Source organism: Montipora capricornis, chromosome 9 (assembly GCF_036669925.1).
Source record: "Montipora capricornis isolate CH-2021 chromosome 9, ASM3666992v2, whole genome shotgun sequence".
Taxonomy (NCBI): Eukaryota; Metazoa; Cnidaria; class Anthozoa; order Scleractinia; family Acroporidae; genus Montipora; species Montipora capricornis.
This window is the reverse complement of record NC_090891.1, coordinates 23,198,819-23,225,304: the sequence shown is the minus strand read 5'-3', so window position 1 is coordinate 23,225,304 and position 26,486 is coordinate 23,198,819. Positions and strand designations below refer to the sequence as shown.

At 39.7% G+C, this 26,486-nt stretch overlaps 1 protein-coding gene and 1 long non-coding RNA gene across 2 annotated transcripts in view; one reads left to right on the top strand and one right to left on the bottom strand.

Annotated features, from left to right (window-relative positions):
• LOC138015773 (uncharacterized) overlaps positions 1 to 26,486 on the bottom strand; it is a 69,151-nt gene that overhangs the window by 42,016 nt on the left and 649 nt on the right. The window contains exon 2 of the mRNA XM_068862884.1: positions 2,282 to 2,597. Coding sequence (XP_068718985.1) covers positions 2,282 to 2,533 — 252 coding nt within the window. The 5' untranslated portion in view covers positions 2,534 to 2,597. The remainder of the gene's footprint in view (positions 1 to 2,281; positions 2,598 to 26,486) is intronic.
• Positions 17,299 to 26,486, top strand: part of LOC138015774 (uncharacterized) — a 9,932-nt gene continuing 744 nt past the window's right edge. The window contains exons 1-2 of the long non-coding RNA XR_011125635.1: positions 17,299 to 18,206; positions 23,681 to 26,486. The exon at positions 23,681 to 26,486 is cut by the window's right edge and continues 744 nt beyond it. This is a non-coding gene — a long non-coding RNA (uncharacterized lncRNA). The remainder of the gene's footprint in view (positions 18,207 to 23,680) is intronic.

The window sequence follows — 26,486 nt, the reverse complement described above, 5'->3', positions numbered from 1 at the left end:
AAGTTGCTCCCAAACACACTGTAAAAGCATAAAGTCTGTGTCAAGATCATGAAACTAAATGAGCCAGGTATTTCATTGATGCCAGTACTTAGCTCTGTTTTCTGTAGAGTAACATGGGGTATCACTGATCCCCTTTGACCCCTGGGAGTGAGACTTGACAGATTTTACTCTGTCTAATGCCAGGGAGATTCTAGTCGTCAACTGGGTCATCCTAGGGCGTTTGAGGTGTCAATGGGTTAAGCAGTCAAAAACTTTGTCCCTTCCATTAAATGGGATGCTAACCGATCACAGAATTTGTCACAAAGTCTATCAAACATTTGTCGGTATTAAGTTGCATGCGGGTACATATAGAGAGGCAACATGGATTAAATAAAGTTAGATAAAACTGAGAGATGATCAAGACGAACCTCGTTCCCAGGGTCTCTTTTCTCTGCCTCCTTTGTCCTCATCGACAAAGGAGGCAGGTTGGATAAAGACCTTGCCTCAGTTGTTCAAAAAGTGAATAGCGCTACCCAATTGTTCAAATGATGGATAGCGCTATCAGCCGGATAAATCACTATCCAGTGTATAAATAACAGTGGAACCAACTGCACTTTCCAGTGTATAGTGATTTGTCCGGTAGATAGCGTTATCCACCTTTAGAACAACTGGGGCCAGATAAATCACTATCCAGCAGATAAACACTACCAAAACCAATTGAGTTATCGACAAAACAAAGTTCAAAGTTCAAGTTTGTTTATTATTGTTATTATTATTATTATTAATATTATTATTATTAATATTATTTTTATTATTATTAGTAGTAGTAGTAGTAGTAGTAGTAGTAGTAGTAGTAGTAGTAGTAGTAGTAGTAGTAGGAGTAGTTTTAGTATTAGTATTAGTATTATTATAAATATTACATTAACCAGTAGATAGTGATTTATCCAGTGGATAGCACTATCCACCCTTCACACAACTGGGGCCAGAACTCATACAGTCAACAAACCTATGAAGTCTCAAACACTGTGGCTTCAAAAAGCAAATAATAATTGCTACTGTAATTAATACTGTGGGCTGCGCAATTACGGACAAAAAAACTCCTTATTACTCAAGAGAATGGTGTCATTATTGTAACTGACTTTTTATTTTGCCATTAAGCTAAGTATTTGCATAACAAAATCAACAACTCAAGTTTCCATTTTTTCTAAGTACATGTACCTAAAATGTAAGACAAGTTCCATTGGATGTGAGTTATACATCTCATTTCATTGATTTGATTCTCTATATCTGATTTGGCCTCTTCTTCCAATGGAGGTTGAGAACAGTACAGTGTAATGAACCCAAATGAAATGCGAGTAAATTTTTCAACCAACCGAAAGGATTGCTTTGCATGCCAGAGAGACCGGCCTTCCACGATTTTTTCAAAGCGTTCAACAACACTGTCACAAGCCAAACGAGTTCTTTTTGCATCAGTAACTCTTTCTCTACCCAAAAACTCATCTGCTAACGGTTCTCGCACCTTTCAAAGGAACTCACATGTACGTAAGTAACTATAGGAGAAGGTCTTATGGATTCATATAATGATATACAGCAATTTGAAGACTCGGTATGACTACATTTTTAAGACATAATTACTCAGTGACAGACGATTCCATTCCATTAGATTTAATAGGTTCTCACTCTTTTCTTAGGCTCCAAACTAATCAACGAACCAATCCAAACAATCATACGGTGCTCGCACTCGCCTCGTTACCAAAATCGATTGTTCATGGTCAGACTTTAAGCCAATCAAAAACTTTATCTAAACGGATTATCGTAGAGTCTCTCGTAACCCGACCCGCTGGTCAAGGGGAACGAAGACTCTGGGAAGGAAATTGAGAATCACTCGACTTTAGGCGCATGCGCAGAATGAGTTAAAAATTACCATATGAATGGCTAAGATTGATTCATGAGTGCACTTCAGAGTTGGGACTGGCAAAGGAACGGTGTTTTCCTACACTACTATTGCAGTGTTCCTGATGTTGAGGGAGGGGGGGGGGGGGGGGAGGGGAGGCTGAGGGCTTCTCGTTGAGGCTCTGTTCATTTCTGCGTGAATTATACTCAAACTCTGGAATCGTTCATTTCCGAGAGCATACAATTAATTGCTCAGAACTTATTTAGCAATTCTTCAATTGCATTGTAATTTTTCTTCCTTTTTCGGGCAATTAAGAATTGTGCGCAAACTTTCGTTGATTACTTGTCTACTTGCAACTGTAACGAGAACCTTTATTGTATAAAAAACCTCCGTTTGGGGACCTCTTACCTCTTTCTCCATGAAGGGAGGTGCATTTTGTACAATTAGGGTTCTACTGGCCTCTGAGTTGTCTTGTCTCTCATCTTCGTAAGCAGCATAACAAGGCCACCTCTCAACCTGAAGATAGGTACGTTCTTCTTGTTCTCCAGAAAGACTTGGACACTGCAAGTCGCGATCATATTCCCGAGGGGCTGGATGCGAGCTCGACGCTGCTGGAAATTGTTCCATAACCTCTCTTTGTCTCGATATCCACTGCAACATCCACCAAGTTGATGATTGGTAGTAGAAGGCACTCTGCTTTTTAGCGACCTCTTCTTTAAAGGAGCTAAAAGAGGAAGGATACAGAAAAATAAACAATCAAAAGCTTTCCAATGACGACTGATGGAAAAAAATCTATTAGCTGGAACTCAATTCAAATAAAAATGCCACTGAGAATGGTGCGGTCAGATTGGGAGAATATCTAGATTGTTCCGTTTCAAAAGTGCACGACGTTTTTTTACTGGAATGGCCAAATTAGTCGGAATTCGCTTTGTATTAGAAGATTTTCTTTGACGGTTTAACATTAGGTATTTAGGTATTTAATATCGGTTATTTACTGGCGGCACGATCCATTAGGAGTAACGACAATAAAGCCTTCGAGAAGACCGAACGTGACTTACAGCTTCATTAAAGTGGAAATTCCCTTTGTCTAAGCTCACTTGAACAAAGGACATGTTCGAAAGGAAAACATTGGCTCAATGGATCGATTCCAGAGAATTAACAGCTTTGGGGCCAGGGCGGGAAGAGGGCACAAAGACTTTTGTTTTCTTCTGAAATACACGCAGAATTTGGATAAACATTAGGAAGTGTCCTTTAAGGTGGCTCAAAGCAGGAGCTTAAACCAATTTCAAAAATTAAAGAGAACTTCCTGTTATGATTGCCGACTCCACAACACTGTCTTACATAACAACAATGCTGTTAGTTGTACCATATGAGAATCTATAGCTAATTATAGCTAAAGTAGATGCAGGACTAATTGCCCTGGAATACGTCACGATAGAAACAGGAAAGCAATATAAAAACGCCCTTAGCTACGGAACAACATGAAATCGACCACTGATTTTCTTCGTGAGCTTAGTTGGCTGCTCAGGGGACAAATACTCTGTTTAGCTTAGTTAACTGTGCCTCAACCAAAGACGTTTGAAGGCAGAACCGTGCCAGCAACTTATAACCATGGCATCTTAGCATATGTGCGGGGATTTCCTACTCAGTCGTTCACTAGTGTTAAAAAGCCGTTTGAGAAAATCGGTCGTGCACAAATTCGAAGACTTCTACATCCTATCAATCGGAAGTCGGAAGCATTTAGTTTCTGCCGTTGAAGACTGATCAAGCTGCTGGAATAAGGACGAAATGCTCAGCTGATACCGTTTAAAACAGCCCTCGTGGCTAAGGTAAGGGGCTTACACTAATTAAAAAACTCTGAGCATCAGCTGGTGTCTATGAAGATGTAGCTCGAGTGTGGCTTATGAAGCAGGCGATCTGGCAGAGCTTTGTGCCTTCCCCGCGGAGCATTACATATTCGAAACTCGATACGTCAAAGCTAAACGAAGTCCACGACCACCTTCCACATGGCTGCAAAACGTACTCTGACAAGTTCCCCTCACAGTCACAAACGTGGGCTCGCGCCGTAAGGAGGCGGCGCTTCTAGCCAAGTCAAAGAGGTCGATAACGGTCTCTGTCTCATCTATAATGGAGCTCTCAATACAAGTCAAAGCTTCTCCAGATTGACCTGTGGCGCGAGATCATGTATGCCGTGCATAACATACACTACGCTACGATTGTTTGGGCACTAATCCGCTCAGAAAATGCGCCTTCCACTTGGAGAGTGTCCAACGAATTGAGTAATTCGGCTGATGGTATCGTCACTGTTCTGAACAACGAGGTGACCCTTCCAACTAGTCAAAAGCCTGAAGATGCCAACAAAGAAAAATATCTTGCGTCAAATCCTCGCTCCGTGGTTTATGGTCACGCTGTCGGTTTGGAGGAAAGAAATCCCTTTAGGTGTTGGACTCCAGTACCTCTATTAGCTTGGCCAATAGAGTTTTACGCGGCAGTCACTTCGCATGTCAGGAACAATAGATTCTTTTTCACATGGAAAAAAAATGTTCTTTCTAATGCAAAACATTTTCATTGTTCCTGCCATGCAACACGGGATCACATGGCTTCCGTGCAAAACCTCTATTGGAGGTTGGCAGGTGTCGTGTGATAACCTCCCGAGGTGCAACGTCTTGGAGGCTCGGTCACCAAACCTAGCCAAGTTGTGATTTACTGTCTGTCGAAAAGGTCACAAAGTGGCCTTGTCCGAGAGGAGCTCCTCGCGGTGCCCCCAGGCATCCAAATGACGCTTAGTGGGGTTCTTCTGCGCTAAATTCATATGGCCATACATTGGGTATCCACACCATTGCACGTTATGCAAAGCTTGTTGGGATGGCCTCCAAGTCAGTGCGGGAAGTTGCTTGTAGTGGTTATGAGAAAAGCAGTTTATCCTTTTTTTCACCTTTTGACATCTCCACCTTCACAGGTGTTTGCCCACTCCCACGGCATTCTGGCTTGTGGGCTTCCAGCAGTCTTGAATGGCCATGGAAGCAGCGCTCACACTGAGAAATGATATCGCTCAAAGTGTTTTCTGTGGTTATGCAGAAGCTGTTTTATGTTTTTGATCCATCGCCGCTGGTTTACTTGAACGTCTTTATTTGAAAAATCTCGAAAACCAACGCAAATTCCATAAAGATGTCAAGATCTACAAATTATTAAATGGCCTTGCTCCAGACTCAAACCCCGCACAAACTAACTAAAAAGAAGTTTCAGCTACACCGGTCCGGTGCTTTGGAATAATGTACCTGTCTGGCTGCGTCAAGCTAATTCTCTTAAGGAATTTAGGGCTGGTTGCCATAAAACGTTTAGTTAATTTATTATTGTCCCCGCACCCGCAGGAGGAGGCATCATAGTAGCTTGCGCGTATATAAAGTTACAGCGATTTAGTATTACATAAGTAGTGTGACTGTATCACCAGGAAAAATATCGACTTAAAAGCTGCAAGTGCGAACGAAATAATCGAGAATGATGACGTTTTCACATCAAATGCCCGCAAATAAGTCTTGGGCAATGATGACGTAGAAGAGCTTAGCCGAAGAATAAGGGATCACGTGAACATAATTGTGGAAAAACATCTTGCCATTTGTCACGGTGCGTCATATGTTTATACACTTTCGAGTAGCGAGCGTTGCGCAAAGTAACCGTTACGGTGTGTCGGTGTAGTGCTTCTTAACTCAATTGCGCTTAATTTTTTGTGTGAGAAGGATCGAGGTAATCGATTATATTTTGCCTGAATTGTTCAACGAGAACAAGATGGAATAATTGCGTAATACTTAAATACTCATGAGCGCTAGTACTCTTGTCATATGCTACGTTGCGTCACACATCACCGAGCATGTGCTGCCGATTTCTTTGAAAAAAGGGTATTTAGATAAAAACTATACTATAACTAAATATCAAAGTAAAATTACGCTCACTACAGTCATGTGTTTAAATGGTTCAAAGTCGATTTGGAGAAGGTACTGAAATCTAGGCATGCAGTTTCTAACTGACAAAGGTAATTTATTGCAGAGCTTTGCAGTTTCATCTTCGAATGTACCTGTTTCTACAGGTGTGACTAGGGATGTCCCTGAATTAGATCTTAGATCTGTTTAGCAATATAGCTACTAATCTACTAACGAAATCGTTTTTGTGTGTGAACGTTCATAGTTATCGCTCGACATCGAAGGTCTTATCGGTCGCAAAAGCTCTTGTTTTTAGCTTAACTTCTCTTTTGGGAAACTCCTGTGAGAATATTACTTTTGCCTTTCCGAAAGTTACATTGTGTGGTGAAGATTTATAATTTATTTTAAAAATGCCTTGTCAAACGAATACGAGTTGCGGGATCAAAATATAACTAAAATCCTACCACAAAAGTAAAGCAAAGTAAAGCAACCATATTTAACTTCGATAACTCGCCATCAGTGCTCCGTTTTACGGGTATTTAAAGCTACTTAAGCTACACGGAACGGAAAGAAGTCGAAACAAGGATGTGAGATCCGGGAATCGAACTCAGGACCCCTTGCACCAAGGTCGCGCAATAACCGACTGTGCCATCCTCGCCAAGGAGTGCCACTTGACCAGCCGCAGGTCTCTTGCAGGCATAGAAGAGAGACCCTGGGAACGAAGTTGCAAGAGAGTTTGATTCTCCATGACATGTTTCACAATGAAAACGCTTTGGCGATTTTGTACATGGCATTAATTTTATCTAACATAATAATTGCATATTCCTGTTAAAATTACGGCCGTTCAAAAATTACAGCAGTACTTTCAATATTATTGCAAAACTCGTCGACATTTTCATTGTCATTCTAAATAAAAAATGTGCAAGGGTTTTGCTTACATTTCTATTGTTATTGTGTTATTGTTAACTTTGGTGCGTTTTTTTTATCGAAAATCCAAAAACGGATTTGTGATCTCGGATCAATGGATTCTTCAGCAGAAAAATTGAAGAAAATAAATGGGAATCGAGAAAGATTGGCTTCGAGGGTGACATGAAGTTCAACTTCAGCAAGTTTAAGAGTGTACTTTGAGCTTCTGACAGTTTCCATGACAAGAGTTCATTGAAGTTAAGGCCTTTCCGGCGGAGTTAGTATCTGGATGAGAGACTTCAAGGATACGACTTGCGGCCAGAAACATAGGACCGAAAATTCTATTTTAACGCTCAAAAGTGCGAACTAAGTAAGGTACAGATGTTGTTCGCCTGCTTCATGCAAAACAACTATTGACGCAAAAGTAAATAATTATTTATACACAGTTTTAAGGAAGAGCACAAGGAAGTTTTTGAGGAAGTGTCGATCGAGAACATATGGTAAGCACTGAAGTGGCAGATTACAAAGAGTGCGCACGCGCCCTGCTAAAGGTAACATACAAAAACTTTATTCCATCTCGAATTTCAGAATAACTACAAGAGCTCATGTCTTCGAGACGTTACATTTACAGCTAAAATACATAGCATGTACAGGTAAAAAGAACTTGTCATCAGCAACAAAATTTGTGACATGAAAACAACATTAATTTCGTGCCGCAAATGTTAGAAGTTACCTTCAGCGAAAAAAAAACATTGGGAGATTTTTTGCTACTTTCAAGTTTTCTATTGTTCTTCCTTCTGGCTGCACAAGGAAATCGCAATAATCGAAAGTGACATCGATTTCAGCGGTCGCCTGTGATCAAGTTACCTTGCGTGTTGCTGACAACTGGATACATCTGTGGCAGGACATCGGATTGTTGTTTTGTTTTAGATAATTTTTTTTTCTTTCAAGTGTTATAAAAGTCAACAAGAACTGCGCGAATTCAACACAAAGATCACAATCACCCAACTCTTAAGGTTGCCCATTGTTTCTACAAAGTCAAAAATTCACTCTCCTAGACGAGGTTATTTAGCGCCGGGTAATTCCATCATTTTTGGAAATAGAAACTGCTTTATGTTTCATAAGCATCACAAATTCTTGGCGATTTTGGGGCTCATTTGTTGAAATTAAAGCACGCCTCCAACAGACCTGTTTGTTGTCGTATTTCACCCAGTTATTTTCCGGTGCTGCTGTTAAATGACATGAGGATTTTAAAAGGCTTTTCGGCTTCGTTTTCCTCTCACCGTAACATATAGACGGCTTCCGCTTCCCTATTTTTCATACAGAGTATAATTTTTAAAAGAAAAGTGGAGCAAAAAATTGCGTGAATAAATTACAAGAGAAGAAAGAGGTTATCAGTGAAATCAAAAGACACAGACTAGCCGATATAATCTGAATGTTTAACCTAGGGCAGAATTGTCCGAGGTAAATTCATCTCGGGTTTATTTTACTACGGGTGAAAACATCTTGAAAGGTTACACAACACTCTGTGTGGTAATGTTGTTAATCCTTTTGTTTTATTACCGCAAAGCGTGAAGACGATGGCACAATTCATAGCAAGAATTTTTTTGCTTTAGAATTTGAAATTTCACTTCAGTCTTAGGTGGATTTGGAATCTTTTTTTAACCGAGGGACAGAAACAGAACAATTTGTATTCTCATGACGAGCTGCAACAAGGTTATTAAAACGGTTTACTATTCAACTCTCGACGCGAGGAAAGCCGTCCAGAACCAGATCTTTCCTTTCCCACTCTGACAGACCCAGGGTTGTGTGTCCGAATCTGTCATTAAGACATTCGCAGACGAGCTTTTATTGGGAAATGAATTTTCCCTAGCTAACGCTTTGGGGTATAGTAGATGTCAAGGGAAACGCTATTGTTCTCGTGACATATCCAAGCTCCAGGGGAAAAATCGGCCACTGGAAAAAAATCAGTTTCCCGAGGTAAACTGTCAACAAGTCGTGTTTACCTGGGTAAAAAGTCTGTAGTGTGGCCACGGCTATTGTTTGAAGTGCACCGCACTACCACAAAAACTAAAGCTACTATTGGGTTCCAAACATGGCAATCTGATACAAATCTGCACACTATCATATTGACTGTCTAGTTCGTATTTAGCGATAGCTACTACTAGTAATAGCTTTGCTATTTCTGAATCAATTTTCTCTACTTCCAATTTGGTTCTGACAGACCGGTGAAGATAGTACTGACTAGGAGGATAATCAGAATCGATAGAAACACCCGATACAGTACATAGAATTTCTCTATCTGTCCTCAGTTGCTCTCAGGCTTGCAAGGAATCTGAAACACATCCGGCCCGGAAATTGGCACAACGACCCTTGAGATAACCGCGGAGAGAATTGTCAACGAAATTCGTGAAGTCACGCACCGAAAGGTTTATTTGCTCCAGGGAGAGAATTATTTCTTCCCTGCTGGGCTGCCGGTTTTCTGGTAGTGGGACCTTTTGCGGGCCTTTCCCTAATAATGCGGCCTAGACGACTGAAGAACCGCCCATATTGAGGTGCTCTCGTTTGGTGGAATATGAATCCCAATGGTATCGCTTAGAGGATGTGTTTCTTTAACATCGCGCATTTGTTTCGCTGGTCTTCCCCAAACAGGAATTTGGTGGAGGCAATCACCTCTGTTGAGCATAAGGCATGATATTCGGGCTTCAGAGCGGGTTTTAGTTCCCGCCGCAGAGCAAGCTGCGTGACCTAACGCACTGGCTGGCTACGTGACCTAACATGGCAACAATGTCGAAGCTGTTGGCCAGCATTTCTTTTTTGGTAGTACCATTCTCATCAATCGCGAATAGTTTGTCTGAATTTGCTAAATGTGTGGCCTTTTGCAGGGTCTGCTGTCAACTGGCCAGGCGAAGATAGCTCTTTCTTCTGAAGGCGTTCAGGAAACGCCTCATTTCGGGGCTAATCCGAGGAATTATCATCTCGGTATAGATTTCCGGGGGGTCGTATTTAGCCACCAGGTTTAACATTTTTTCCTGAGTTAATTTCTTTCCCAAACGTTTGGTTGCCATTTCAGTTAGTGGTTTGTTTATAGGCGGCCCTGTCCTATTCTCGTCGCTAAATGCTGCAGCCATCCCCATTATAGCATTTGATCATCTGCTTGGACAGTCGTTTCACCACTGCCTGCGATGCTCTTGCTTTCACTTCCCGTTACCTACATTGCGCGACCGTTGGACCTCGTCGTCCGATCGACGCTATTTTGCTCAATTCATCTGAATTTCCAATCGTCTCCGTCTTCATCTGAAGAGAGACTTGCATTTCGGGTGCGCTTTCGAGAGTGACAGTCGAGGGCTTACAGCTTCGAATGAGCTTTCCCCGGTCAGGATACGTTGGCGCAATTGCCCTAAAAGAGCAGACATTTTGCCTATATTGGCATTCAGCTGGTCGACAGCCAGCTCGAGCTTAGTATTGGCCCTCTGTGAGTCTTTTTCAGACGTAATTGTGCCCCGGTGGGCTGTCGGCGACGCTTTGCGAATCGTCTGCCACGGTTACTTGAATGTAAAATTTGGTTAGTAAAAACAGAAAACATACTTAGGAACTTCCCAAACGCTTACCAAAAGGTGAAACGAATGGCTGTAAAAGAAAAAAATCTATCAAAACTCGCGGAGGGTCAAAATCCGTGCAGATCGACTAGAAAGCAGTAATGCAATTGACTAGTTTGCGCGTAAATGCTTCTCATGGAGCTCCGCAGTGACTAGGACTGGTGACGAGATAGAATTGAAAAGCGTCGTCTTTGTTCTTCACCCTGGCTGTGGTCGCACTAGATAGCAAAAACTCTTGATAAACGCGGTATGTAATCACGATTCAATCTGCTCGTGAGTATGAAATGTCAAAGCTGTCGCCGAGTGAGAAGTTAGGACGCCTTCACAATTAACACAAGTCTGGGACATCGCATAAACTTGAAAAGTTGTAGTATCACGATCGCTGACCAAGTCATAATAGTCTTCGACTAGGCTGCATTTTACTTTTTGCGAAGGATAATTGCAAAAGCACGGTCTCGTCGATTCAAAAGGCTTCGAATGTTGCTGTGAGCTAACAACGTAGATAGCCAGCGGAACCGGATATACTTCTTGCACGCAGGCAAACAACGTGGACTACGTTTCCTGTTCAGACTCACCGCGAGCTTACAATTTGGGTTTTTCCACCGCCCCGGCGCTGGTTAGCGACGTTACTTAATAACTTTATATATATATATAGCGCTAATCCACTACTTGTCCTTAGTATTACAACAATGCGTATGTCAAATTACAGTTGAATCTATTACAATTCTACAGAAAATGTAAAAAATGCGAAAAAGCAATTAAAATTATATTATCAAAGTTCGTATCAGAAATAAACAGATTGCAGCCGACTAAACAGGAGATGACCTTTCAAGCAATTTGTGACAAAACTGGTCCCGAAATTGCGAAGCAAAGCACTAAAATTTGTGTCGCTGTTCGTGTGCCTAAGCGTGTGGCTATTGTTCTTTGGCGCCTTGCAACTGGGCAACTGGAGACACCTTCCGTAGAGGCCCCCACGCAGGACGCAGCTCATTTCATTGGATCCCTTTAGGACGCAAATCTATTGTGTTTTACGTCATGGTCCAGTGTTTCTTTTCTATTGTTCTTTGTGTCCATTGTTTTCTGAGCCAATTCCCGGACTCGCTCCGAAAGCTGCGTGGCTGCTGTCCGTAGCACTGGGTTGCTGTTTGGCTGTGGTAAAACCACCGCGATAGAAATAGTGGATGCGATCACAAGAGCCCTAATTCGGTTATCAACGAGAACAATTTTTCCTACATAGCGAAATGAGGTACAGGAACAAATGGATGTATTTGAAGAGATTGTTGGTTTTCCGGAGGGCGTTGGGGCGATAGATGGCACTGACAAAGCTTTCAAAGGGCCAACGACGGACCGGGAGGACTACTTAAGCGTTGGATGCCCCGGCGGCATGCATGATGCTCGTGTCGTTAGGTACAGCAGGCTCTATGAATGAATCGAGAGTGGTGAAACACCCGGCTAATTGGGAGGTTCCAAGTTCCGTCTCTGTTCCTTGGTGATGCATACCTGATCCGCTGTCAAAAGCCCTATTGAAGCATTATCCAGAAAATGCCGTCATTGATGCTACTGGACGAAGATTTTTAAAAGCGATGTCACTGCATGCAAGGTAATTGGTAAGAGTCGGCTTCAGGGTTTTGGACTGAGAACTGCAAGGGCGCTGGCGTTGTCTAAATATTGGAGGAAAATCCCCGAAAAGCTATCAGAACTTTATCGCTTATTGTGAATTACACAACGTTTGCGAGGACATGGCCATCACAAAGATGATCCACCAAATGTAGGAGGTATTTCTGTACCAGCGCCTGCCCTCTTCGCTCAGAGGCGAAACGACGAAGGGAAGAGGGTGTGAAATGTAATTAGAGAATTCTGTAAGGAGCCTCTTCGCCATTTTCAACAACAAATTAAATTAAATATTGCTAGTGCTAATCACCCTTACTTGCAGTCGAAGACTGAATTGCGAAGGGCGCGGCTCACGACATCGGACTGAAAGCATATAAAGGCGCCTCTGGCTGCCACTATACAGTCCATGTTTGATGTCGGAGCACAGCACCACAGCCAGATGTTTATTAGCTGTGAGTCGATTTTGATGAGGGATGAAAACCGGAGTACCCGGAGAAAAACCCTCGAGTCAGGTTGAGATCGACTGAAACTCAGCCCACATGCTAGCCGAAGCCAGAATTGAACCTCGGCTTGCAGTGGTGGGAGGCCCGATAGAAAACCACTAAGCCACCCTGACGCCCCTAATTTGGCTTTCCCACCCTGATGAGTTACTGAAAACTACTTTTACTTCTTCTGCTTCTTAAGCATTGGAAAGAATATTAACAAATGAATTCAGTACCCTGATTATGTGTAACCAACAACAGTGGTTTTAGCCGCTGTTCTCTCTTAGTTTTATACATGATTATTTCAAAACAGGAACTTAAACGGAACGGGAATGAAATCCAAATTATAAGTTCTTAATTTAGTTCTTTTTCAGGGGTTCAGTTAAAGACCGCATAAATTCCTGCAGGAGAGCATGTTCTGTATTTTGCATTTCTTTTTCTCATGCCATCATTTACTCCGTCATCTCTTTGTCGTGAGACATGCTGTCCTTTAAAAGCTTTTACTACATTTCTTGACTTTTGTCGCTTTTTGAAATGGACAGTGATCACCTTTCTTTATCTTCACTTTGGTCATCCTCTTACTCTTTTTGATTGAGATGGGTGACCTCAAGAACATGTGAAACAGGTGGCCTCGCGTGTTCCGAGAACTTCATACGTAAGCTCAAAGTAAGGGCTTATACTCTTGGCGTCCTTGTACGAAGCAGAAATATTTTTAAACTTCGTCTTGACTTGGTTCACACTCCTTGGTGTGAATCCTACAAGACTACCACACGTCTCATTTTCTTCTTTAGGTCTACCGTCATTTCGATCACCCCAGATCTGCAGAAGCGTTTGTGTCTCTTCCTCGTCCCATTTTCATTCTGCTGGCAGAAATGATTAAATCTGAGCTTCCGTCGTTGTTTGGGGTTCGACAAGGCGTTTGAGACATCGTCGATCCACTACTAAATCCAGTAGAATTTACTGTGATGTTACACTTAAATAAAATTACCCAGGTGATATAGATGTTGCCTGGACCGTACATGAGAGGTTCTATGGAAACCAGCTATGGTTATTTAGGTAAAGCGAGGGCATTTTATCATGAGTAGAGCTTCCAGAATATTCTTCAGGAAGTTCGTCTTACATTTGCATTTTGTGTTTGCATCTCAAACAAAGATCACGGCTGCAAAAAAAAAAAAAACGGCTCAAACGAAAGGCAAGAAGTTCGATCAATTCTTGTTCTAAAAATAACCCTGGGTGCCAGAGGAATTGAGTTTTTTTCCAAGGTTCGAGAATGAAAAAAAAGAGCTTCAGTTCCACGCGGAAAGACAGTTCAGATTATCTAACCGATTTTGACAGACCTTTGGTGAACCAAGGCTTTCTGAGAGCATGTTTATTAGCTTTTATCCTTTTCACAGGAAAACAATCATTCCGGATCCCAATCCTCAAAATGAGATAGTTTACAATGATTGTTTCTGGCTAAATCTAATGCTCAACGCACATGGTAACTAATAAATGAAGTTTTAAACGAGAGACAAAGTGCAAATTAGATCCCGTCCAACTTTAAGTTTAACAACCAAGATCTATCTGATCCAAGGCAAATCGCTGAACATTTTTGTCAGTTCCTTACTAACATTGGCCCAAATTTAATTTCTAGTATTCTACCATCCTCAAAATTTCATCATTCCTTTTTGTCAGGGAATTTTGCAATTTCCATATTTTTCGACACAGCATCTGAACGTAAAATCATTGAGATTTGTCTTAGTTTTCGCTCTGGAACTGCTGTGGGATATGACCATGTTTCTATTGACTTAGTTAAGAGATTGTGTCCACCTCATCTGCCGCCTCATAACCATATTATTTATCTGTCTTTGACCTCTGGAATTGTTCCTGATCAATTGAAAATTGCTCGTGTTATACCTTTATTTAAATCTCGGGCGAACACTCAATTTTTTCTAATTGTAGGCCTGTTTCTGTCCATCCTGCATTTTCTACAAAGGGTAATCTATAATCGTTTATTGGACTATTTTAATAAGCATAAATACTGAATTTTTCATGCCTCCTTACGCGATTGCAAGAATTGTGTCCATAACTGCGAGGATCATAGCTTCACATGTAGGTATTTTTATTGATCTGTCCAAAGCTTTTGATACAGTTGACCACAATCTTTTATTGGATAATTATATAAATTATTCCATTATGGTATCAGCGGGGTAGCTCGCAACTGGTTTACAAACTACTTACGTAACGTAACAGGCATCATTTGTTTAATTCGATGACACCACCTCTTCTTTTCGTCTTATAAAATGTGGTGGGCCTTTGCTTTTTCTGATTTACATCAATGATTTATGTGATGTCTCAAGGGTTTTTGGCTTTTATTTCGTTTTGCCGATGATACAAACATATTCTTTTAATTCCCACAATAATGTTGATTTTCTTGAAACGACCCTGAATGAGGAGCTATTGAAACTAACAGATTGGTACCAGGCCGGTAAGTTATCAGTAAATTATTCAAAGTCTAATAAATTTATGGCCGTTTTCAAGCCAAAGCAGCGAAAAAGCAAAATCTTGATCTTAAACTAGAATTAAGTAATTGTGCTATCGAACAAGTAAAGGAAACAATGTTTTTGGGTGTTATGCTTGATGAGGACTTCACATGGAAACAACATATTGCTAACGTTGCAAGGCAAATTTCCACAGCAATCGGAATAATTTATAAATCAAGCTTTTGTCTTCCTGTTTCCTCATTATGTACCCTTTAAATTCCCTTTATTATAGCTTAGTTTATCCTAATCTCTTATATTGTGTTTCAGTTTGGGTATCAACTTATCCTACAAACTTGAATTGCATTGTTATAATTCGTTCGTTTTATTTCTAAAATGCCGTTACTTTGATGCTCACACTGATCCTGTACTTAAAGAATTTCACATATTGAAGTTTGCTGATATTCATTTGTTTTAAATTGGAAAATTCATGTATTTTTATATAGGCTTTCTTCCTGGTGTATTTAACAAAATGTTTTCAATGACTAATCAAGTCCATTCGAATAATACTAGAAATTCCAATACTTTCTACTTATTTCCTGCCAGAACGAGTATTAGACATTTTGCTTTAAGATTTCAGGGCCCAAGATTCTTCAATTTCCTACATTAAAGTATTCACAGTTCTGCCTCTAATTCTCTTTTAAAATCTATATTGAAAGTATTTCTCCTTAGTTGATTCTCCTATATATAGGCATTTCTGTATATTTATTTTGATGCTTTTTTATGATTCTTTATGTTTAGTGTGTTTTGTTCTGCTTGCTTTTTTATCTTAATATATATTTTAATCTGAGTTCGTCGCTCATGTATTTAATGTGTAAGTAAGGAAGGAAGAGTAGCTTTTAGTAGCTTTTAGCGTTAACTCTTCGGGGACTCTTTTGGTGTTTTAGACGGATAATCAGAAGTGCGTAATGCGTGTGGGTGTGGGTGTGGCTGTGCGTGAGTATGCAGGACTACTTATGTTATTTTGGCTACGCTGTATTATAGATCTGTATTGTTAAGTAATTACCGTATAGTAGCAATGTAATCATGTATTTATATGCTTATATGTAAGTAATGTAAGTCAGTGATGTAAATTAAAAATTAAAAAAAAAAAAAAAAAAAGGAAGGAAGCTCATAGTAATAAGGCCCCTAAGGTTTATTTTTGAGCTTCATTGCCAGGAATAAGTGCTTTTTTTGTGTGTGTAATTAATGTTAATATTATTCCTTTAACTACACATGGCCTGGATTTACAAAAAGGTACCTTCGTATAATGGGACAACTTAGCACTTTGGCAGAACTCATATTCCTGCTTATCATAGCTATGATTCCAGCAAGGACAAACTTTAACCTCCCCTAGCCTCAACAATGCCACTTGCAGATTTCACTCATGTTTAACGGAAGACTACATTTTACTAGTCCATGCATGGAGGACCCCTTGAAACCTTAAGGCTCAAACTGAGACCTTTTTCTCGCACTTAACCCACTACATAAAAGATGGGTTGACCGTTCCGGGTCATTTCATAGTTGTAGGCATTCGATTTCTGCAAAGCCCTGTCAACTATATGCTGTGGTTTAATTTTGTTTTTAGTTTGAATTTTTTTCAAACCAGTTAAGTTCATTTTTTTTCAAACCAGTTTAAATTTCTTAAACTGATTTTTTTAAATCAACTGTCTAACAAAGGGATTTTTCTTTTTTCGGGGGTGTAGTTAAAATAACAGGGATTCGGTTTTCTGGGGGTTTGAGAAAGAACTAGACATCTTTTCCTCCCTTCTTCTCACCCACCCATCCATGATACTCCCTAGTACTTCTATCCTACCCCACCTTTCCTGCCCACCTCTAACCCCCCTTATGCCCACCCCCTCTACTCAACAGTACCCACAAACAATTCATATTCCTCAAGAATACTACTCATCAAAACTTGATCTTGAACTCACTTCCTCTGGATCTGCTATCTACTCTGAAATGTTTAGTAAATGTCGTCATGTAATGTAACACCATTATTTGAGATGTCTCCTTTGTTTATATGAGCTTATAATAAATTTGACCTGTCAGTTGCCTGAAGATCGCCAACCGGCGTGAAACTCGGAGTAGCGACAGCTGATCTTTGCCATATGTCTTTATTTTGTTTTGCTCTACTTATAATGGTATTGAGCGCTCTTCATCTTCACACCATACTATAAACTTAATTGGTTACCCTATTTGGTATAAATATATATTGTTACTCTTGGCAAAAGAAATAAATCTGAACTCTAAATCTGAAACTCCCTCAAATATGATGCCCAATCAGTGAACTAGATTTAAACTCATTTCCCGCTTGGAATGAGGCTCCGGGCGCGTGCCACCAGAGGTATTTTCCGGCAGTCCTCTTTGGTTGCCTTCGTTTTGCGTAGCGTTTTCTCGGGCCTTGGAAACAAAAATTTCCTCTGGCACCCGGGGTAGTTCTATAATTTCAAGTTTGTTTGCTTACCTCCGCTCAGGTTTCGATTTCTTTTCGCCAATTTGCTAACGCCAACAATAAACAAAAGGCAGTAATTTTAAGCTCGCAAATGATTGGCTCGCCGAACAACCTTTAGATAGAGCTCGAGACAAGGCTTTCCTTTCAATTTTAGCTCTTTGAGGTCTGCCACGTTTGGTCTCAATTACATCGCCGTCGACCGAGATCTCGAAATAGACTTGTTTTGTGGTCGCACACGAACTTTAGCTAAAGCGTGATTTAGCATGCCTTAATCCCGATTTAAAGACGCAGTGCGCCTACAACCGCGGTCACCGAAGAGGAAACTGGCACAGCAAAACAACACACGAGGCAGAATCCTTTGCACAACAAAAACATGAGGTCATCCATTAGTCTGCCTTTCCAACTATCCGCCTTCGCTTGTATTCAGCCACTCCCAGGACAACCACGAGATCATTGCGTTCTCTATTTTGTCGAACACAATAATTGGGAAAAAATGGAAAGATCCCAGATTCCTGTGACTTTGCGCTATCACGTATGTTATGAAATTAAAATTTCTCAACTGGAGGTAGCGGAATATGATAGCGTGATTTTTGATTTTTGACACCTTAGACGACAATCGTCCATATGGCATGTGTATCTACGTGAATATCGATCCGCTCATGGTGCATTGTCCACTGTGCAAACTTGGTATAATTGACAAAAGATTGAAGATTTTGCCGAATAGGATGCGACAACACAATAGTGACAATCCACTATGTGGAATTATGTGGAAGACCTTGCAATTTTGGGTCCCTGTTCTTTAGAAGTCTTATTTATACGAAGGCACCAGCTGCATTTTGGTTTGTTGCAAGCATCCACCAGTTACGTAAGTATTGTCTCTTTTAGTTTTGCTTTCGATTTGGTTCTCACGTCTGTGCACAAATATGTATGTGTGTATGTATATTGATGTCTAGGATAGAGGTTAGGCTAAATTTGAAAAGTAAATCATTGGAAAAAGGTAGAGTTCCCATCCCGATATGATGCGTTAGAGTAAGAGACTAAGAGCTAATAGGTTTCTGTCGAGACCTAAGTTCATTCAGAGATTCAAACGTTGACCTTTCCGTCACACAAACTGCGAAGAAACATGTTTTGTTGCACGGACAGAGGTATCTGCCGAACACCGAAGGACCAAAGGTCGGCTTTCAGTTATTATAGCCCATGTTCAAATAGTCGTCTCAGTTGAGTTGTGGTGGTGAAGATCTTCAGTAATGGGGTGTAAACACCAGTTTATGAATGCTTAGCTTTTACTTAATCGGTCGAAGCACCGATTTTAATCAGTAAATGGTTAGCTTTCAGTTATTTTAATCAGTGTATGTGTACATTTATTATCACCGAACACTGATTAGCATAGATGAGAACATTCGTTTTGCCTTCCTGAAAAATATCCCTTTCAATGTGTGGCGCACCATCTTAGTACATTTTTCTTGGGTTGCAATTTAATGCCATTTTTCTTTGCGATTTCAAGGAACAGTAAACTAAACCGTTATCTGGCATTGCAGCAATGTTTAAACCACAGAAATGCAATCTAGTTAACGAAATTAGCAATCTAGAGGAAATCACTTTTTTATTACGGTTTGGTGCTTCAGGGAAAGGTTAAATATAAGGTCGTTCGGCTCTTGTTCAAACTTGTGTCTAGCTGTGACAGACATTTTGTTTTCGCAGAAAAATCGGAAGACTAAGAGCGCTTTCCTTTTGTCAGAACTGGCCGGCCATACCTGTCAGTTTGCAAAGAAAGTGCAACAGTTTGAACGAACGCTTGCATGATAATTCCTCGCATTCTTGTCCGGCGGGAGCAGAATTTATCAATTGACTTAATTTGATTAGTGTGTGTGGATACGAATCCGCTGCCGATTCTCTACGCGGTATAAGCACTAGAATAATTGACCACAAGACAAATGCAAATGGACATACATTATTTTTGTACCCAATTATTGCTGGACATGCTTTTGGGTGAAATTCTCTCGAAGGTTTTATCACAATTAAAACAATCTATAGTAAAGGTAAAGTAATTAACGCACAAACTCCTGGAGCTGTAAGATTTCAAAATAGAGAAAATTGCAGTTCTTGTTCTTTTTTAATAGGGTTTACATTGAAGGTTAACCGGTACAACCAAAAACGAATTTCATTGGGGATGTCGGCAATGTTATCCAAGGATTGTTCTTATTAGACGATTTTGATACACTATTTCACACACCAGTTTCCAAGCCGCCGTTTTGTGCGCGAAGAACATGGCATCTTGAGAAACGAAAGAGGCGAATCAAAGGCGAATCTCAGTGGAAAAATCTACAAGGAAGCTTCCTTCTTGTAGCCTTATAAGTCCTTTGCAATTAACACTATTAAAGGAGTACTTGATTAAATATTCCTTGTTTGTCCTTGGATTTAACTGCCATAACACAATTTTCAAGCTACTGAACATTCAGTGAATCCAACAAATTGTTGATGAAGGGATGGATTTTACTGTATCTCATAGACATATTCAATTGCTCATAATTTATAGTCATTAATTCAAATGATCAGCTGCTCGCCCTAACATTGTCAGACGGAGAACACGACGCATTTGTCAGAATTATTTACTATCAGAAAATGTTCTTATTGCTTTGGGAAGAGAGTTGCTGGTCTGGCTTTAAGATGCGCAACTTTGAGTTGTTTGGTTTTGGATAGAAGAAATTAATTTGAGTTTCAGATAAGATATCAATGGTAGCCATTTTTTATTAAGATATGCAACAAGTTCGAACAGTATAGGTCGGTGAATAAGTCTCTAACATGGTTCAACTTCACATAAAATTTATAAATTGTTACAATAGATTCCCAGATATATAACGTGGACATTTAATACCCTGGATATCATCAGGTTTACTGAAAAAGAAACTTAAAAATTGAAATGAGTAGAGCCGTTGCTCAGAAATTTGAAGTACAAGATACACAATCGGGTCATACCAAGGCGAGGAACGTAAGATTACCTTGCAGTTACACGAAAATCCTTCTCCCAGCTACTTAAGCTTAAGTCAAGTTGCTACCTGCGAACCTCGAAAAGGTTACAAAATGAATATTTTCAAAGCAACGTCTTGGGGCCCAATAAACTGCTCCTGATTTAAAATTGGATCTCTTTCTTGCTCACTAATCGTCGCATAGAACCGGAAACCAGTTGATGGGTTGCAAACGTGAATCAACAGTTACTGTTTCTTGATGTCATAGTAAACGAATCTCTCCCAACCATATATATTTGCCAAACGGAATTCTTTGCTGTATGGAGTTAGGTCTTACACGAATCTTTGTACGTAATTTGCACGGAGAATCTGTCTTAACTGATTGTCTCATGGTGACTTTATACGCAATGCATTTTGTTATTCGTCTGTAACTTACAGAAGGTCTCCAAGAACGCTCAATAGAGAAAAAGAAACGAAAAGCGAGAAGGAGATTGGGAAAGAAGAACTTTGAAAGTTATGTAGTGTGCATGGAATTTGGTTACAAAGATGTTGTCGAGAAATGAAGTCAACCATGCACGGCTTGAATTCTTTTCATGACTCAATGTGAATTCTCATCTATATTCCAAGGTCATTTGTTAACGGTAACTTTAGCTCATTTTTTGCCCGAACGAAGGAACGAAACGAACGAAAGGAACGAAAACAGATATGAGTGATTCTATCTGTAAATATCAGTCATCTGAGGAGGTTTCCAAAAAATCCCAACGAATTTCTATACATATAACACCCATTTGTGTGCTCCATGATCTGCAAGTCTGAATCTATTTTCAGATACGTAGTTAAATGTCTTTACTTTGCTACGAGCTTATTAAGCGGAGAATTTGTCATTTCAACGTATCTAATCGAAATCAGTCCTTCGACTGTATTACCATGCGGTGATACAATAGATGAGAGAAATTCACTTTTCCTTCGACAACTTCGCTCTTACGGGTGACATGATACAACTAAATCGAAAGATGTGGTACTCAAGAAGAAACGATAAATAACTTGATATGCCAGAGTCCAACCAAATCTTCGTTCGAGTTTCGTTCAAACATGGATGCTTCCTTTCGTCAGACTTCGTTTTAATTCTTTAAGTTACATGCTTAAGTCACTGCAATTACTATTTTATTATCGTAACATTTCGCAGCCGCAGTTCAGATTTTTGGCAGAAATATCTCTTTATGCCATGCACTGATGAATCACAATTCTGAAGACCAGAGTAACACGAAGGAGGTAAAGAAATTAACGGAGCTACTCTTGTAAGCTTTCAAAATGGAGAAAAGTGCAATTCTTGTTTTTTTTTTTTAATAGGGTTTACATTGAAGGTTAACACACTCATTGGTACAACAAAAACGAATTTCAATGGAAATGTCGACAATGTTATCCAAGGATTGTCCTTATTAGTCGATTTGCGAAGCACTAACTCAATGATACCCTATTTTACACACCAGTTTCCCAGCTGCAATTTTGCTCACGAAGAATATGCGAACTCGGGAAATGGGAGAATGCGACAGGAGTCAAAGGCGAATGTCAGTACTCGTCAGAGTTCTTTAAAGGATGTTCATAGGGAAATATGGCTTTAAGTAAGAATTACATCCAGTGATTTCTTTGAGGGGTGGAATCTTTTGTTGAATTTTTTTTGTAGTAGCGAAGCTAGGGATTGTTAGCAATTGATCCGCAGACTTTGAGGCAGTGATTTTATTAAAAGTAGCGAAGATTTAATTGCAAACATAACATGGAAGAGGTGTAGTTTATTCTCCGTATCGATTATTTGCTTCCTAAGATCATACTTACCTTCGCTGCTGGAATATTTACATCGAACCAAGCATGAAAAGCATTTACACTATGAACACTATTAAAGCGGTACTTAATTAAATATTTCTTCCTTTGCCTTTGGATTTAACTGCCATAACACAATTTTCAAGCTACTAAACAACAAATTGTTGATGAAGGGATGGATTTTACTGTATCTCATAGACATATTCGAATAATTGTTCACAATTCATAGTAATCAATTCAAATGATCAGCTACTCGCCCTAAACATTGTCAGACGGAGAAGACGACGTATTTGTCAGACTGATTTACTATAAGAAAATGTTCTTATTGCTTTGGGAAGAGAGCCTTGCTGATCTGGTTTTAAGATGCGCAGCTTTGAGTTGTTTGGTTTTGGATAGAAGAAATTAATTTGAGTTTTAGATAAGATACCAATGGTAACCATTTTTAATCAAGATATGCAACTAGTTTAAACAGTATAGGTCGGTCAATAAGTCTCTAACATGGTTCAACTTCACGCAAAATTTATAAATTGTAACAATTGATTCCCAGATATATAACGTGGACATTTAATACCCTGGATATCATCCGGTTTACTGAAAAAGATACTTAGAAATTGAACTGGGTAGAGCTGTTGTTCAGAAATTTGAAATACAAGATACACTGTCGTATCATACCAAGGCGAAGAACGTAACATTACTTAGCAGTTACATGAAAATCCTCCTGCCAGCTAATTAAGCTTAAGTCAAGTTGCTTCCTGCGAGCCTCGAAAACGTTATAAAATGATTATTTTCAAAGGAACGTTTTGTGGCCCAATAAAATGCTCCTGATTTAAAATTGGATCTCTTTCTAGCTCCCTAATCGTCGCATAGACCCGGAAACCAGTTGATGGGTTGCAAACTTAAATCAACAATTACTGTTTCTTGATGTCATAGTAAACAAATCTCTCCCAACCATAGCAAATAAATTTATATTTGCCAAACGGAATTCTTTGCTGTGTGGAGTTAGGTCTTACACGAATGTTTGTGCGTAATTTGTACGGAGACCTCGTACGCAATGCATTTTCGTATTCGTTTATAACTTAGAGAAGGTATCTAAGAACGCTCATTAACAGGAACGAGGTAAACAAAATAAATGGAGAAACTCTTGTAGCTTTTAAAAATCGAGAAAAGTACAGTTCTTGTTCTTTTTTAAATAGGGTTTACATTGAAGGTTACATCCAGTGTTTTTTTCGAGCGCCGGAATCTTGTCCAATATTTTTTGTTGTAGCGAGGCTAGGGGATGTTATTAGCAATTGATCCGCAGACTTTGATGGAGAGATTTCCTTGCCCTGCTTTATGCTTTCCAATGTCCCAAACGGGGTACCCTTTAGTGGAGCTGAGTGTTTGTTTCCAGCTTGTTGGTTGGCCATAGGATACAGCTGTCAAGCTTATTCAGGCTCTGAACGGCGCGTGTCATAACCTTGATTACAACTTTCTCATGGCTAACAAATTTTGACAATGCCTTCCGCTACATTTTCCGGTAGCACAAGTTCATTGGTTATGATGATTCTCTTACTAGGAAAGAAAAACACTGAAAACACTGCAACCACGGAGTAAAGGGTATCTATGGTAATGAATTGAGTGTGACTTGGCTTCCCAGCAGATATCACCGAAGCACGATGCAAAAGACAACATGTTCAGTGGAGGCGGAATAATAATCGTAGTTTTCAATAAGCTGGTATTTGGTAGACGTACTTTAGTACAGAGCCCGTACAATTAAACAACAGTTGCAGCAGAAACTAAATGATTCCAATTGGCATCTGGAAATGGGTTCTTAACGTCATGATGAAAACTTATTTTATCAAGTTAAGTACAGATCATACTAATTGGGTAGAAGACGGCATTGAGGTGAAATGTCAAATGTTCATTTCCATGGCGAATATTGCCGAACAAGGTCCTGAGAATTAGTGTTCATCGTTGTTTGGTCCCCTTACGTGCTTGCATTTCACTGAATTGGTATCTAGCACCCGGCCGTGTTTGAAATATGTTTTTGCGTAGACTGCTAGATGACGCCCGTGAGGAGTATTTGGTACTGAGTTGTGTTTATGCTTCAATGAATGCCTGCTTTAACTTAAGAAAGTTAGAAATTGGCTCATAACCTCTTGAGATGTTCTCAGCCCATATGATAAATTTCTTGATGTCATAGTAAACAAATCTCTCCCAACCATAGCAAATAAATTTATATTTGCCAAACGGAATTCTTTGCTGTGTGGAGTTAGGTCTTACACGAATGTTTGTGCGTAATTTGTACGGAGACCTCGTACGCAATGCATTTTCGTATTCGTTTATAACTTAGAGAAGGTATCTAAGAACGCTCATTAAATAAAAAGAAATGAAAAGGGAGAAGGAGAATGATTGGGAAAGAAGAACTCTGAAAGTTATGTTGTGTGCATGGAGTTTGGATACAAAGATGTTTTTGGGAAATGAAGTTAACCCTGCACGGCTTGAATTGAATTTCTTTTCATGACTCAATGTGAATTCTCATCTATATTCCAAGGTTATGTGTTAACGGTAACTGTTACTTAAGGAACGAAAAGAGATATGAGTGATTCTATCTGTAAATATCAGTAATCTGAGGAGGTTTCCAAAAAAATCCCAACGAATTTCTACATATATAACACCCATTTGTCTGTTCCTTGATGTTCAAGTCTGAATCCATTCCCAGACACGTAGTTAAATGTCTTAACTTTGCTACCGGCTTGTTAAGCGGAGAATTTGTCATTTCATTGTATATAATCGAGATCAGTCCTTCGACTGTATTTTCCATGCAGTGATACAATAGATGACAGAAATTCACTTTTAGTTCGACAACTTTGCTCTTACGGGTGACATGATACAACGAAATCGAAAGATGTTGTACTCAAGAAGAAACAAGAAGTAACTTAATATGTTAAACTCGAAAAAAATCTTCGAAGCCAGCAGTTGGCACCGATATTTTACTACCATGCGTTGTTCATTGCTCCTCTTGCAACCAGTGAACGAGACAGTACACCTAAGAGAATTAAAAGTTGAATTGAACGTTCGAAGGCTCTAAACTAAATATAAATAAATATGCGTCAGGAGTCCGAAAGGATGGCTTACAATTAATTGAATTATTGCTTACCCGTTCACCTCACCCATGTTTTTTCTCTTATTTCCAGTTGAAAAAAAACAAAAAATTAACCCATAAATATATATATTTGTCCTGAGGTCCCACAAGAAAGGGTTGGTTTAGTCAAAGATCTTTAATTTAAACGTTCGCTCGCAATAGCTCAATTTGAATAGCGGCATAGAGCCCAAGATATATTCATCGGCGGTAGGTTTAAGTTTCGTTCAAACCTGGTTGTTTCCTTTTGTCAGGCTTCGTTTTTAACTTTTTAAGTTACATGCCTCAGTCTCTGCCATGACCATTTCAATATCGAATTATTTCACATACACAGTTCAGATATATTTGGCAGAAACATTTCTTCATGCCCTGCACTGATGAATCACAATTATGAAGAGCAGGGTAACAGGAACGAGGTAAACAAAATAAATGGAGAAACTCTTGTAGCTTTTCAAAATCGAGAAAAGTACAGTTCTTGTTCTTTTTTAAATAGGGTTTACATTGAAGGTTACATCCAGTGTTTTTTTCGAGCGCCGGAATCTTTTGTCCAATATTTTTTGTTGTAGCGAGGCTAGGGGATGTTATTAGCAATTGATCCGCAGACTTTGATGGAGAGATTTCCTTGCCCTGCTTTATGCTTTCCAAAGTCCCAAACGGGGTACCCTTTAGTGGAGCTGAGTGTTTGTTTCCAGCTTGTTGGTTGGCCATAGGATACAGCTGTCAAGCCTATTCAGGCTCTGCACGGCGCGTGTTATAACCTTGATTACAAGTTTCTTATGGCTAACAAATTTTGACAATGCCTTCCGCTACATTTTCCGGTAGCACAAGTTCATTGGTTATGATGATTCTCTTACTAGGAAAGCAAAACACTGGAAACACTGCAACCACGGATTAAAGGGTATCCATGGTACTGAATTGAGTGTGACTTGGCTTCCCAGCAGATATCACCGAAGCACGATGCAAAAGACAACATGTTCAGTGGAGGCGGAATAATAATCGTAGTTTTCAATAAGCTGGTATTTGGTAGACGTACTTTAGTACAGAGCCCGTACAATTAAACAACAGTTGCAGCAGAAACTAAATGATTCCAATTGGCATCTGGAAATGGGTTCTTAACGTCTAACTCATGATGAGAACTTATTTTATCAAGTTAAGTACAGATCATACCAATTGGGTAGAAGACGGCATTGAGGTGAAATGTCAAATGTTCATTTCCATGGCGAATATTGCCGAACAAGGT